The 13,480-nt window shown below is 41.8% G+C and overlaps 1 protein-coding gene across 3 annotated transcripts in view; it reads right to left on the reverse strand.

Moving 5' to 3' along the window:
- TRIM23 (tripartite motif containing 23) overlaps positions 1 to 13,470 on the reverse strand; it is a 28,598-nt gene extending 15,128 nt beyond the window's left edge. The window contains exons 1-3 of one of the 3 annotated variants that reach the window (XM_069776576.1): positions 13,305 to 13,426; positions 12,137 to 12,299; positions 184 to 305 (exon numbers count right to left, since the gene is read on the reverse strand). In XM_069776576.1, the coding sequence (XP_069632677.1) occupies positions 184 to 305; positions 12,137 to 12,299; positions 13,305 to 13,328 (309 nt within the window). In that variant the 5' untranslated portion in view covers positions 13,329 to 13,426. Of the gene's footprint in view, positions 1 to 183; positions 306 to 12,136; positions 12,300 to 13,226 lie in introns of all 3 variants that reach the window. The other 2 variants (XM_069776574.1, XM_069776575.1) reach the window with 2 other exon arrangements.
- Between the last annotated feature and the right edge of the window lie 10 nt (positions 13,471 to 13,480).

Genomic DNA, 13,480 nt, shown 5'->3' on the forward strand with positions numbered 1-13,480 from the left:
TAGTACAGATCAGCAATCAATTACGAAGCAATTAATTGAAGCCTTAATACTAGATACTGAAAGAAAACAAGAGCATTATTAGTGAAATTAGATTTGGCAAAAAAATTATTTTCATTTTTTTTCTATCTAGAGATAACTTTAATCAAACGTAACAAACTTTTTGCTTTTTTTAAAACTCAGTACCTCTCCAGATAGATCAATGGCTTCTTCTGCTGTCCCACACTGCCCAGCAGGTCCATTCTGCAACCGTTCCAAGAGTTCCAACAAAGCAAAATTCTTTTTCAAGCCCCAGACACCAGAATCTCCTATTTTTGAGAAACATTTAAATGAAGGGGAGGAGAAGAAGAAAAACCTCAAGCAAATACCATCATGAGAATTTCCACAAACCATAGCTGAGATTCTGACAAATATCAAGAGCACATTAACTACAGTGAGGTACAACTACCACTTTTTCTGTGTAAGTTCACGCTACCTTTCCATCCTCTTCCTTCCTTTCATCATGGAACTACTTAATATTTATGCAGATTTTCCCTACTTAAAAGATGCCAAGATTGTTAAAAGTTTACAAAAACTTAGTAAAAACACTTGTAAAATAATCCGCAACAGTTAACAACTAAAGACTACAAGGAACACACAAACTCTAATGTGTATCATAAAAATTAGTATTTTGCATATATACATACAGTGAACATTTCTACTGTACTAACAGAAGCTGTGAAGAATTCACAGTGACAAACCTCATATTCCCTGAATCATAAGATACAACACCTGTTGCAGATCTCAGTCCAGTAAAAACCTGAACAAGAGTTAAAACAATATTCAGAAAGACCCACTAGAGTGAAGCAGAAGCCCACGTCTATTCCCGTGTCATACTCATTTTGTAGAGGTTAACATGAAGCAATGTGATGAGAAGCAAAACCAGAATTGCATCCCAATGGCTGCTGCTAAATGCTACCCACACAGACGATGTAGCATGAGAACCCTACTGATTGCTTCTCCAAGAAAGTATCCCTTGACTTTTTTCAGCATCATCGTCATAAATTTAAAGACATTTTCTCTGTTGCAAGGTAAAGGTGCCTCAAGAGATGAAGCATCACCTTTGAGCACTGGATCATTACTTTTTAGTCATTACAGAATCACAGAATGGTTGAGGTTGGAAGGGACCTCTGGACATCACCTTGCCCAGTGACCCTGCTCAAGCAGGGTCACCTAGAGCTGGTTGGCAAGGACTGTGCGCAGGCAGCTTTTGAAGATCTCCAAGGAGGGAGATTCCGCCACCTCTCTGGGCAAGCTGTGCCAGAGCTTGGTCATCCTCACAGTCAAAATCGTTTCCTTATGTGTAGACAGAACTTCCTGTGTTTCAGTTTGTGCACATTGCCTCTAGTTCTGTCACTAATACACTGAAAAAAGCCTGGCTCTGTCTCCTTTACACCCTCCCTTCAGTTATTTGTAAAATCTTTCTCAGCCTTTCCTCATATGAAAGATGCTCCAGTCCCTTCATTATCTTACTGGCCGTTTGCTCCAGCAGCTCCACATGTCTCTTGTACTGGGCAGCCCAAAATTGGACACAGTATTCCACATGTGGTCTCATCAGTGCTGAGGACAGGGGAAGGTTCACCATCCTGGACTTGCTGGCAACACTCCTCCTAATGTCATCCAGGATACCGTTAGCCTCCTTTGCCACAACAGCACACCAGGTGACCCAGGACCCCCAGGTCCTTTTCTGCAAAGCTGCCCTCCAGTTGACTGGTGCATTCTCTTCTCTCATTTTCTTCTCAAATGAGAAAATTAGAATCATAGAGTATCTCAACTTGGAAGGGACCCAAGGATCATCGAGTCCAACTCCCTGCTCCTCGCAGGACTGCCTAACACTAAACCACATGACTAAGAGCACCATCCAGATGCTGACTGAACCCTGATAGGTTTGGTGCCATGACCACTTCCCTGGGGAGCCTGTCCCAGTGACCAACCACCCTCTCAGTGAAGAACCTTTCCCTAAAGTCCAGTCTGAACTTCCCCGACGCAGCTTCATTCCATCTCCTCGTGTCCTATCGCTGGTCACCAGAGAGGTGGAGATCAGCACCTCCCCCTCCGCTGCCCCCCGTGAGGAAGCTGTAGGCTGCGATGGGGTCACCCCTCAGCCTTCTCTTCTCCAAGATGAACAAGACAAGTGACGTCAGCTGTTCCTCCTAAGTCTTGCCCTTGACACTTTTCACCATCTTGGTCACCCTCCTCTAGACACGCTCTAACAGTTTGATGTCTTCCTTATAGAGACACCCAAAACTGCACACAGTACTCAAGGTGGGGCCGCACCAGTGCAGTGTAGAGTGGGACAGTCACCTCTCTCAACCAGCTAGCTGTGCTGTGCTTGATGCACCCCAGGACACGGTTGGCCCTTTTGGCTGCCACAGCACACTGGTGACTCATGTTCCACTTGCCATCCACCCAAACCCCCACATCTCTTTCTGCAGGGCTGCTCTCCAGCCTCTCATCCCCCAGTTTGTACGCATAACCAAGATTATCCCAGAATTAAACCTCTCTGCTTTGTCTACATCTGATCACAACAAGCAATGGACCAATGTTATCTCTGATCCTCCTTATGCTGTTAACTTATTTAAAAACCCCTTTTTGTTGTCCTTCACAGTGCTGGCCAGCTTGAACTCTAATCAAGCTTTGGCCACATGAATTTTCTCCCTATAGTGGTAAACAGCATCTCTGTAGTCCTCCTGTGTCACCTGTCCTTGCTTCCAATGTCCGTACACCTTCCTTTTCTGCCTAAGTTCTAGAAGAAGATACCTGCTCAGCCAAGCTGGCCTTCCGCCCTGCTTGCTTGACTTCCAACACTTTGGAATTGCTTGCTCCTGTGCTCTTAAGAGACAGCTCTTAAAAAGTGGTTTACATCTAATGCAGAAAGCACCTAGCACATAGCAGAAACCTCTCAGCAGAGTTGTTACATATAAAAGAAAAAAAAAGTATTTTAGTAGTATGCTATTAGATGTTCCTCAAATGGGATGTTTGACATTTTCAGGGCCTGAGTACACAGAATCTGAGGTTCTCCTCACTATAGAGCATCTAGAAAATTGTATTTGATTAACTGCGATAGGCTGATTACCATTGCTGAATCACAACTATATGCCTTTGGAAATCAGCAGTGACCAATTACAGATGGCCAATCTGAAAATAGAGAGGTGTTTTCAATGGAGTTTAGTGTTGAGTTCACTATGAATTTCCAGAACAAGTGTCACTTCTGTGTGTAGGTTTGGGTTTCTTTTCTTCTTCAAAACTGGGGGCAGATCAACTTTTGAAGTTGTTTACTGCCCAAACTCAACCTTTATTACTGCACAGTTTAGAATCAGTTTAACTCCTAATTGACACTAACAAGGCTGTTCATATATAGTATCAGTACATGCCAATCCAGGTAGAGGGTCTAATTACTTGCTAACAATTCCTAATTTGGAAGGGACAAGTAAAGAAATGTATGTGCTCTTCTTCCAGCCTCAATGCTATGATGAGCTCTTCTGCTGTTGTCACAGGGATTTCATGACAACCAGTTTGTCAAAATTGGTAGAACAGATATATAAACCAATCCTCATTAAAACCTTGAAACATTGTTTTCCTAACAAATAAGAGAGTTAACCCATGAGTGTCTATGATCTTGTAACATTATTTTTACCAGTTCTTGAAATAATATATCTGAGAACAAAGACAAGCTCAAGAAATTATTTATTACATCCAACATTACTGCTGAATACTAACACAGCACTTCTTCGGTGCACTGAAAGGAAGGCAAGTTGTGGATGTTAGTTTCGTCACATAACATTGCCCTTATCTCTTTGTCAGATGTTTACATAAGTGTACAGAAGCTACTAACTTCAGGAAAAGAAATGGGGGGCATTGCTACCTTTGAGTAGAATGACGGAATGTACAACATTACTTGTAGTATCCAGGGTAGTGACAGATGCACGTTTATGTAGCTAAGAAGCTGCCTGGAAATGCTACCTTCTATTTAAACAGAATCTGTAGGACCTGAAATTAACGACTCTATTTTATGATGGAATTTTTGAACTGTGTTTGTAAAACAAGAAAAGGTTGCTGCAGTTATTTTTTAGAGTGCGGGACACCACTATCTGGACAAAACTGCATATGCATGCTGCTTTTGTAATTCAGATATTTGTTTCATACTTCATGCAAACATACCCGTCTAAGAATGAGCCAAACTTTTAATGAACCTCTGCTATTCACTGTAAAAAAATAATACATACTACATTTCTTTATTAGATTCAAGTAACTGCTTTATTCGATTTACACTGTGCTTCAAGCATGATCTGGAAAACACAACTTTAGAAAACAATGCCAGATCTGGAAATAAGCTGGGCTGCCTCTCATAATCCAGATGCAAAGACTAGCAGAACAACAACTGGAGCCTGAGGCTGGTTCCAGATGATGCCTAAAAACTCTTGACATTTTCAGTCCACATATCTGGTGTCTGACAGAAGTCTGCATCTGACATGAACTCACAGAAACTGTATCCCATGTGTTTTCCCAAAGAGAAAGCCCAGGCTACTTGAGTTGTCTGGTTCTCCTGAGTGTAATTTCCTAACTCCTAAACTATGCTGCCCTGTGATTGTCTGGTAGGCGCACGCCCTCTGCATCCTTCTGGAATTCAGATGTCATCCCACTGATCCTATACAGACATTAAGGCTTCCTCCGTCAATACTGAGATTTATCAAACACTCCATAGATTTTGACGTATCATTAGAATGAAAGTGCTGTTTCAAATGAACAGACACCAACTACTATTAGTAGCAGGCAGTTATGAGAACCAGCAAAACAAAGTACCCATCCCAAATACTCATGTTTCACTGCTCCTCAGCTTGGTACACATAGTCAGAGAATAATCAGCATTTCCGTGGTTCTAAGAATATGGATCTTCAGCTCCCACAGGAGTCTGGATTTGCAGCACACAGAGATTATATACTGCTATAAATGCTCTTTGTAGAACTACACAAACACTGTTCAAATACACTCACTGCCTAAAACGCAATGCTTTTAAGAGCTAGGCATGTTACAATATTGTTTGTAAGGAAGTGTACACAAAAGCAAAAAAAACCCAATCAAATAACAAATGGATCTGCAAGTTCTCATGTCTTCAGCTTCAGCTTGTTAAGAATTATTCTCTGTACTGGTTTTGGCTAGGATTTACTTAATTTTCTTCATAGTGGCTGGTATGGGACTATGTTTTGGACTTGTGACCAAAACAGTGACAATATCACACCTGTATTTTAGCTATCGCTGAGCAGTGCTTACACAGAGTCAAGGCCCTTTTCTGTTTCTCATGCTGCCACACCAGCGAGGAGGCTGGGGTTGCATGAGAAGTTGGGAAGGGACACAGCAGGGACAGCTGACCCCAACTGACCACAGGGATATTCCATACCATATAAGATCATGCTCAGAAACAAAAGCTGGCGTGAAGAAGGAGGAAGTGGGGGGTGACATTCAGAGTTATGGCATCTGTCTTCCCAAGTAACCACCACAGATGATGGAGCCCTGCTTTCCTGGAAATGGCTAAACACCTGCCTGCCAGTGGGAAGCAGTGAATGATTTCCTTATTCTGCTTTGCTTGTGTGCACAGCTTTTGTTTTACCTATTAAACTGTCTTTATCTCAACCCACTTTTGCCTTTGCAATTCTCTCCCGTCCCACTGCGCAAGAGTGAATGAATGGCCGTGTGGGGCTAAGCTGCCCACCGGGGTTAAAATACAACATTCTCTTTTACTTCAAGAGCTATGAAACAAGAAAAATGAGACTGGCTTTCAATCTTAAGACTTCAAAACTTGGTTGAAATACATGCAAGTGCTTTTTACTACCTGACAATATTTTCCCCACAGTACTGTTTCAAAGAGCAGACCTGCATTACACAGCTAGGCACAATTACGTGGAAGACATATGCTCACATGTCGACTGTTTTCCCATCAAGGGGAGCAGAACAAGTAGTTTCATGAGGTGCACACAACATCTGGCCAAAGTGAGGGCAACAATGCTATGGTACCTCTGAAGAGGGATGTGAACAGGAACCAACATATCCACACTGTATACCTTATTGCTTTGTGCAGCTTCCAGTTTTGCTACGTGAAACTTTCTTTCCTAGGCATTTCCTCCCACAGTTTAAACCATCAACCATAATATTCTCAGTGGCCAAACTCAAAACACAAGTTATGTGCCTCACAGATAAAAGGCAGAGTTCAGAGAACAGATAAATGGATGAATACTGTTTTCCTACAGCTCTAAATGGGAGCATATATAAGCTGTTCTCCTCTCCAACACCCTCAGCTGGTACAAAGAAACCATTGACTATCTTTAAAAAAAATGCTTACCAGTAAAAGACCATCCGTTTTAGCACATCTGCTCTTTCTGCAAATGGGCCTATCAAAATACTGGTTAGTAACTTTGAAGTTAGATATAAAGAAAGGGCATGTCAGTGGTCTCTTCAGTTATCAGTTCCACGGTGGAAGCCTTCTCTGGTACAGAAAGCATTACCAACACCCTAAGCTCAGCGCACTCCACTAAATAAATTGCAAACAAAAAAAGAAGCGTTTTAACTTTTATTTGCCGCAGATCTTGAAGGAGTTTACAGAAGTTAAGTTCTGGGACTCCAGAATTACAGTTAGCACCAGCACAGTCATCTGCCTTGATATATTCTGAGTTCAGAGCTTAGTTATTTTTTAGATCTAGCACTCCTAGCAGGATCATAGTGTTTTTCATAACACAGAGCAAGGAAGAGTCACATCCCATTACAAGCTGAAGAAATACAGAGTGCAATATCCACTTTTAGAATCTAAATTATGTCAAACCAGTTTGTAAACAGTCTGGATTTGCTGACACTGTACCTAGACAGATTTTTACACACTAACTCCCAGAAAGCAAAGCACAGGAAAGTGGCTAGATGGTTCTCTTCTACAGTGTTTAGAACAGTTTAGAACAGTTGCTACTGTCCCGTAGCAAACTGGCTGTGCATAACCTTCAATTACTACAGTATATAAAATACTCACATTAACAACACACCAATGTAATGACTGCTGATACTAATGTGGACCTCATATCTCCAGATTAAGCCACTAATCCAGATATCCATTAACAACAGAGCGTATATGGATGTACATGCACCAAAAGGATAAACCTACTTATGAAATAGATTATAGCAAATTAGCCTTTAAGCAAATATTGTCTTAGCCTTTAAGCAAACATTGGATAAGGCTCAGAGAGAAAGAAGCTGTTCAGTCTTAGAGTTTCTTACAAAAGTATTTTCTTTCACAGGTTTAAATATGTTTATTAAAAAAAAAACAAAAACAAAACAAAAAAACCCTCAAACCAATCAAAATAAGAAGTAGTCTCCTCAGATTACATTCTCATAACTGATTTTAACCAGGTTGGTTCTGTCCCATGTCTAGCAGGGAGAGAAAGCCAAGCCAGAAAAGTCAAAGCAGAACTAATTTACTGATATGTAACCAACAGAAAAGATACAACTGTAGCCATACTGTGTTTATTTTCTAGTTCATAACTTCAAGCTGTCAGGAGAAACAAAGTTACACTGCTTTTACAGTCCTTTATTTTTTTATTATACCTCCTGAGATTTGCTAATACACGTTAGACATTCTCAGTGCGCTGTCTTGGACACAAATAGAAAAAACAGGCAAAGCTTACATATCAACTATTAATCTACTAAAACAGAATTTATAACCAGTAAGCACCCTATAAAACATGCATTATCATACAGAAAGCCATGTCTCATTTCACTGGTATCTACTATACAGTTTACGTATTTAACAAAAAGCCACTTTGCTTCTTTTCACATTAAACATAGAATTACTACATACTCAACATACACATTTTCAACACATCTGATCAAATGCTTATTTTATATTTAAAAAAAAAAAAAGATGAGTCGTGTAAATACGTCTATTTAATCTCTCGGACTTTAGCTCACATTCTGCTTTGGTCACAAGTGTAAAAGAGTCTAGTGATCTCATCCTTCTGCCTACAAGGGATGTTTGTGCCCATTACAAAACCACTACACAATCTGACCATCTCTTCTCAGAAGAATAAAACATGAATAGCAGGAAGTGTGTCAGCCAGGAATGAGATAGTGACAGAGTGAAGATACTAAGACTGACGCCAGCCAACAATACTAATGTCATTTTCAAAAGCATGAACCTTGTCTGCAGAAGGATTATAAATAATACAAGGAATAAAGGAGCAACTTTTGTCTAAATGTCGGAACAAAGCCGAGAGAGTATTATGTTATAGCTACATTTTCTTGCATAATGTTTTGAAGTTTTATCTTAGCACTCAAACACTAGCAAAAGAATATAGACATGTAAACAATACCAATGGGATGGATTGCACGAAGGATGTCAACACCTGCATACATCAGTCAACAAGTTCTAATGACAGAGAATAGTTTCAGCCCTGTAGTGTGATGATGCTAGGGAGAGTTCACCTGAGCCATAAACTGTTAAGGGCTTTCTTAGCAGAACAGCACAGTTCAGAAGCCAGAGCCTCCAAAGCTGTTACACAAGGACATCCTTCCCAACCATTCCCTGTCCATGTATTTAAAAAAAACAAAACAACCCAATAATCCAATGCAGGAAGAAGAGAGAAAGCAGTTTGCAAGAAATTATTCACCTTTTCTCCCAAATCAAGGTACTTGAAGGGAAAAGGCTTTAAGGGGAGTCTCTTCTTCTACAAAGACAATTTTATACATTTTTCCCTAAATATATTGCTTGAGTTAACATAATCTCCAGAACGTATGGCTTCAAAATTTTGAAAATTGAAAAAGCTTTTCCATTACATCTTTTTGGTTAAAGAACATTAATCCAGTTGAAGATAACCACTAGACAGGTCACATACCTTTAACATGTACATACCCATTTAAAATTCTCCACTAGAAGATTCATCATTGGCAACTTCATTAAAGAACTCTCACTTCCCCCCCTGCCCCCAAATCCATGTTTAGTCTACTTGCAAAGTAATACGGTTTAGGCAGGCTTTAGTGCTACCAGTTCATTACTAAATATTTTCTCTCATAGCAAAATTTTATGAACTATTAGAATATTTTGCTAAGCATGTAAACAACGTGTTGTCATTTTTCACTTGCAGACTCCGTATTTCCAGAAGTCCTGATTGACAAAGTACTTCTAAACCTGCCTTCCCATACAGTTATACATATAGAGAAGAGACAGGCCAGTAAATTTAAACCAACTGTCCACTTCAGAAGGGAGGAAGTACAGCTATATCTATACATATATAGATCCCAAGATTCCTTGGGAATATAGGATTAAGTGATTTATAAAGAGCAAAGGAAAACAAGCAAGTCTATCTGCTGAACTGTATAGCTTAAATGACCAACTAAAGCATCTGTAAAATCCACAGTTACTGACCAAGGATCTTTACTCAACATAGGTAGCTTTACACTCTGATTATACAGCTTTTCTTTCAACAGACCTTTCTCTTGGCAGCAACCCTATAACCTAGATTTAGATGCTAAAGAGTTTCCTGAGACTACTCCATTAAGCAGCAGAATAGCAATTGCAGAAATGGGTGAAAATGGAGCTTGCTTTCTCACATGCCCTCAAATGGAAGGAAGGATGAGAAATTCACTGGGCCCAGAGTTGCTACGCCTCCCCCCCAGCACCACTCATGAGCTCTCAGAAGGAAACAGTATCTACAAGCGCAGCACATTTAACCAACACCAGTAACTACGAGGTGATTAGAGCAAGACAACAAATGCATAGACACCTCAAAGAGGTGTCATTATGAGCTGCTCTCCAAACACTCCATTTTTACATGCTGGAAGCAGTAAGATTTCTTAAGACAGTTCTTATGGACCTGGTAAGACTAAAAGCAGCTATGACCCTCTTCTGCCCCAAATCACCAGGCAGAGCATTTTTATTCACACAAGTCTTTTTTACTTTCAAGCTGTTTTTCTAAAACTTTCTACCTGCTGTTTTTTTGAGCAACTGCTGGCCACACCATATCATCCTTCTTTCTAGTAATAGAGAGTAGGATGCAAGTCTACTATCCTAGACACAAAAGCTGAAGCTTTTCTTCCCTCTTCCTATCTGTAAGAGCCTTACAAGTTTAATAACGTTTCACTGTGTTTCATCAGAAGCTCCTAAGTATTATGTAAGATGAAAAAACTTTAAATGTTTTTATAAAGCTTTGTTTTTGTTAAACCTGAAAGCCCCCCAAAATTATGAGAGAATACTTTTAGATGCCTGGGAAAAAAACGCACAATAAAAAATAAGAAGTGACAAGTTCCCTATCGTCATGGTTTAACCCCAGCCAACAATTAAGCATCACGCAGCTGCTCACTCACTGCCCCCCCCCCCCCCCCCACTCCCGCAGAGGGATGGGAGAGAGAATTGGGGGGAAAAAAAGTAAAAACTTGTGGGTTGAGAAAAGAACAGTTTAATAGAACAGAAAGGAAGAAACTAATAGTGATAATAATAACAATAATAAAGTGACAATAATAATAATAGGATTAGAATATACAAAACAAGTGATGCACAGTGCAGTTGCTCACCAGTCACCAAATGATGCCCAGTTAGTTCCCAAGCAGCAATCCCCCCAGTTTATATACTGAGCATGACTTCATATGGTCTGGAACATCCCTTTGGTCAGTTGGGGTCAGCTGTCCCAGCTGTGTCCCCTCCCAACTTCTTGTGCACCCCCAGCCTCCTTGCTAGTGGGGTGGGGTGATAAGCAGAAAAGGCCTTCACTCTGGGTAAGCACTGCTCAGCAGTAACTAAAACATCCCTGTGTTATCAACCCTGTTTCCAGCACAAATCCAAAACATAGCCCCATACTAGCTACTGTAAAGAAAATTAACTCTATCCCAGTCAAAACCAGCACTCCTATCGTAACAAAAATGCTACTTTTACTCTACAAGATACAAGCAGCGGTCTTGGACAGAAATACTTCACAACAGCAGGAGTGTGTCTTGTGCTCTAATATTCTCTCCCTTAAAACCATACCTTAAGAAATGTTGTGCAGCTGTACAGTCATAGATAAGTAGTAAAACAAATTGTGACTCTTTTAACCACATCTTCTAGATTGGCAATCATTCATGACACTCATAATTACTACTTCCCTCCCCCTCGAAAACAAACCCCTCTTTCATATGAGACTGGAATTTCTTTTCCTGACTCCGATTTCCGTGAAAGCATCCCACAGAATGCCTCAGTATTCCTCTCAGTTTGGTCTACAATCTAGCAGATTCTCCTCCTGCAAAGTAAATTCTTATTCAAGCGAATTTGATATTTAAACATTTCTTTCAGGGATTACCAGATTAGAGGTCTCCTTCTCTGAGGATTCCCCTCCTTCCAACAGCTTCCTCCTGCCCCCCGTGCTATTCAGAACTGTTGGAGCCAGTTCTATTAACAAGTTCCTCTCAGTACAAATTCTTCTGATAACTCATCTCCTCCGTAACCCTATGTTAAATAGGCAAGTCCTGTTCTGAAGGAATTATAAGCAAGTGTCATCTTTTGCCTAAAATAAATTTCCACTGTTGGATAAAAGCTGTATCTTATCCTTTCAAATACTGTCTGCAGACACTCTTACAGTAAGGGAATTCCTATTGATAGCCTGCCACTGTCAGTTATTGCATATACAGAATTACTTTACGTTGTAAAAAACATGTTTGTTATCACTGACACTTCCCTCTATATCACTTCATCATGAATCCAGATAAATCTGTTTGTCAAAGAAACTACCTATTTAATTGCATGGTTTATTTAGTGTTCAGGACAACAGGAAACTAATACCCATGCAGGAACCCTTAGACACTAATTTAAAATAGAGTAGTCCCTTTGTAAATATAGGTGTTCAAAGAGACTTCAAGGTATAACGCTTGCAAGCCCAGGTTCAAGAAGTTAAAATCTTGACCTTCTTTTTCTAAGACACCTATTTTACTAGTGCTTAACAATGCTGTGAGCTTCTCTGAATGAGAAGGAACACTGCACATTCATAACTCAGAAATATTATCACTAAGTGGAGCATTAAGAATCTATTACCTAGCATTATCTTCTAGATATCCTTGGCTGACAGGTTTTAAGAACTTCAGACTTATATTTTCTTACCTAGTTCAGTAACTTGTCGATCAAAAGGACAACGAACTGCTCTGCCATGAAGGGGAAGCCGGGTAAGACAGTCATGGCAGACAGTATGGCCACACAAAAGCAGCCGGGGAACTTTGTCACCTTGCAAAGAAAATACATCTTCACAGACACCACACTCAAGAACCTGTAATTTAAAGAGACTATATTTGGTTTTGAGCTGATAAAAAAAGGAAAACTTCATACAGTGACCCACGTGACGCAGTTTATTTTACAGAAGTTCCTGCAATCACAGCAGATAGGCTGAGTCATTAATTTTGCTTTGTGCACACAAATAATGATCATACAAATGATACTTAAAAAATAAATAAATAGACACGAACAGAACATTTTAACTCTTCAGCATCCCACCTGATCACCACTAGTTCTTGCCCACTTCATTTAACGCACTGCCACACAAAAAGCCCGCTGGTCAAGCAGCACAACTAAGTACGCAGAAACGTCCTTGCAAGAAAAGGAAACGGAGGGCAAGACCCTGCCAAAGCAGACTATCAGCCGGCGGAGAAAGTTTCCATTCATAGCTGACGCACATAATAATGTCAGTCATAGCAAGGTAGCCATTTACGAAGCTACAAACGCAGCACCGATGTAGCAGGAACAAACAGCAGGGAACCAGAACACCTTAAACCGCCAATAAAAAGCGAAATTGACCGTCATTTAGGGGAAAAAAACCAATTCCCGACTAATCCGTAAGACAATAGCGTCAGCTAACCACCTCAGGCAGCCCAGGCGTTACGATTTCTCCGAGACGGCTCCCCGCTGTGAGGCAGTCACCAGTCGCCCTCCCCCTCACACAGAGGCCTCCCGCCTCGCAGCCCGCTCCCTCCGAGGCACCGCGCAGCAGACCGGCTCAGCGCGGACGAGGCGGGGAAAAGGCTTCCGAAGCGCCCCGCCGCCTCAGGGGACGTCTCCCGTCCCGGAGCCCCCCTCGCTCCCGCGCTACCCCTATCCCTCAGACGGGGCAGCGACGGCGCAACCCCCGGCCGCCACAGCCCGCCCTGCCGCAGGAGGCGGCCGAGCCGGGCGGCGCGAAGGGCCAAGCAGCCCGTCCCACCTTCACTGCGGCGCCAGCCGGGCCGCGGCCGCTGCCACCGGACCCCCGACTGCCGTCCAGCCCGGCGCCAGCCCCGACCTTGTTTACACCTAGGGCCGCCATCTTGGGGAGGGCGGAGCAGAGCAGCCACCGGCAGGAAGGAGGAGGAGGAGGATGGAGGAGGAGGATGGAGGAGGAGGTGGTGGCCGCCGCCACCCCCCCCGCCCTCCGGCTCCCCCGATAAGCGCATGCGCTCCCCCGCCGCCGCACCGGGC

The sequence above is a fragment of the Haliaeetus albicilla genome, chromosome Z (genome assembly GCF_947461875.1).
Source record: "Haliaeetus albicilla chromosome Z, bHalAlb1.1, whole genome shotgun sequence".
NCBI lineage: Eukaryota > Metazoa > Chordata > Aves > Accipitriformes > Accipitridae > Haliaeetus > Haliaeetus albicilla.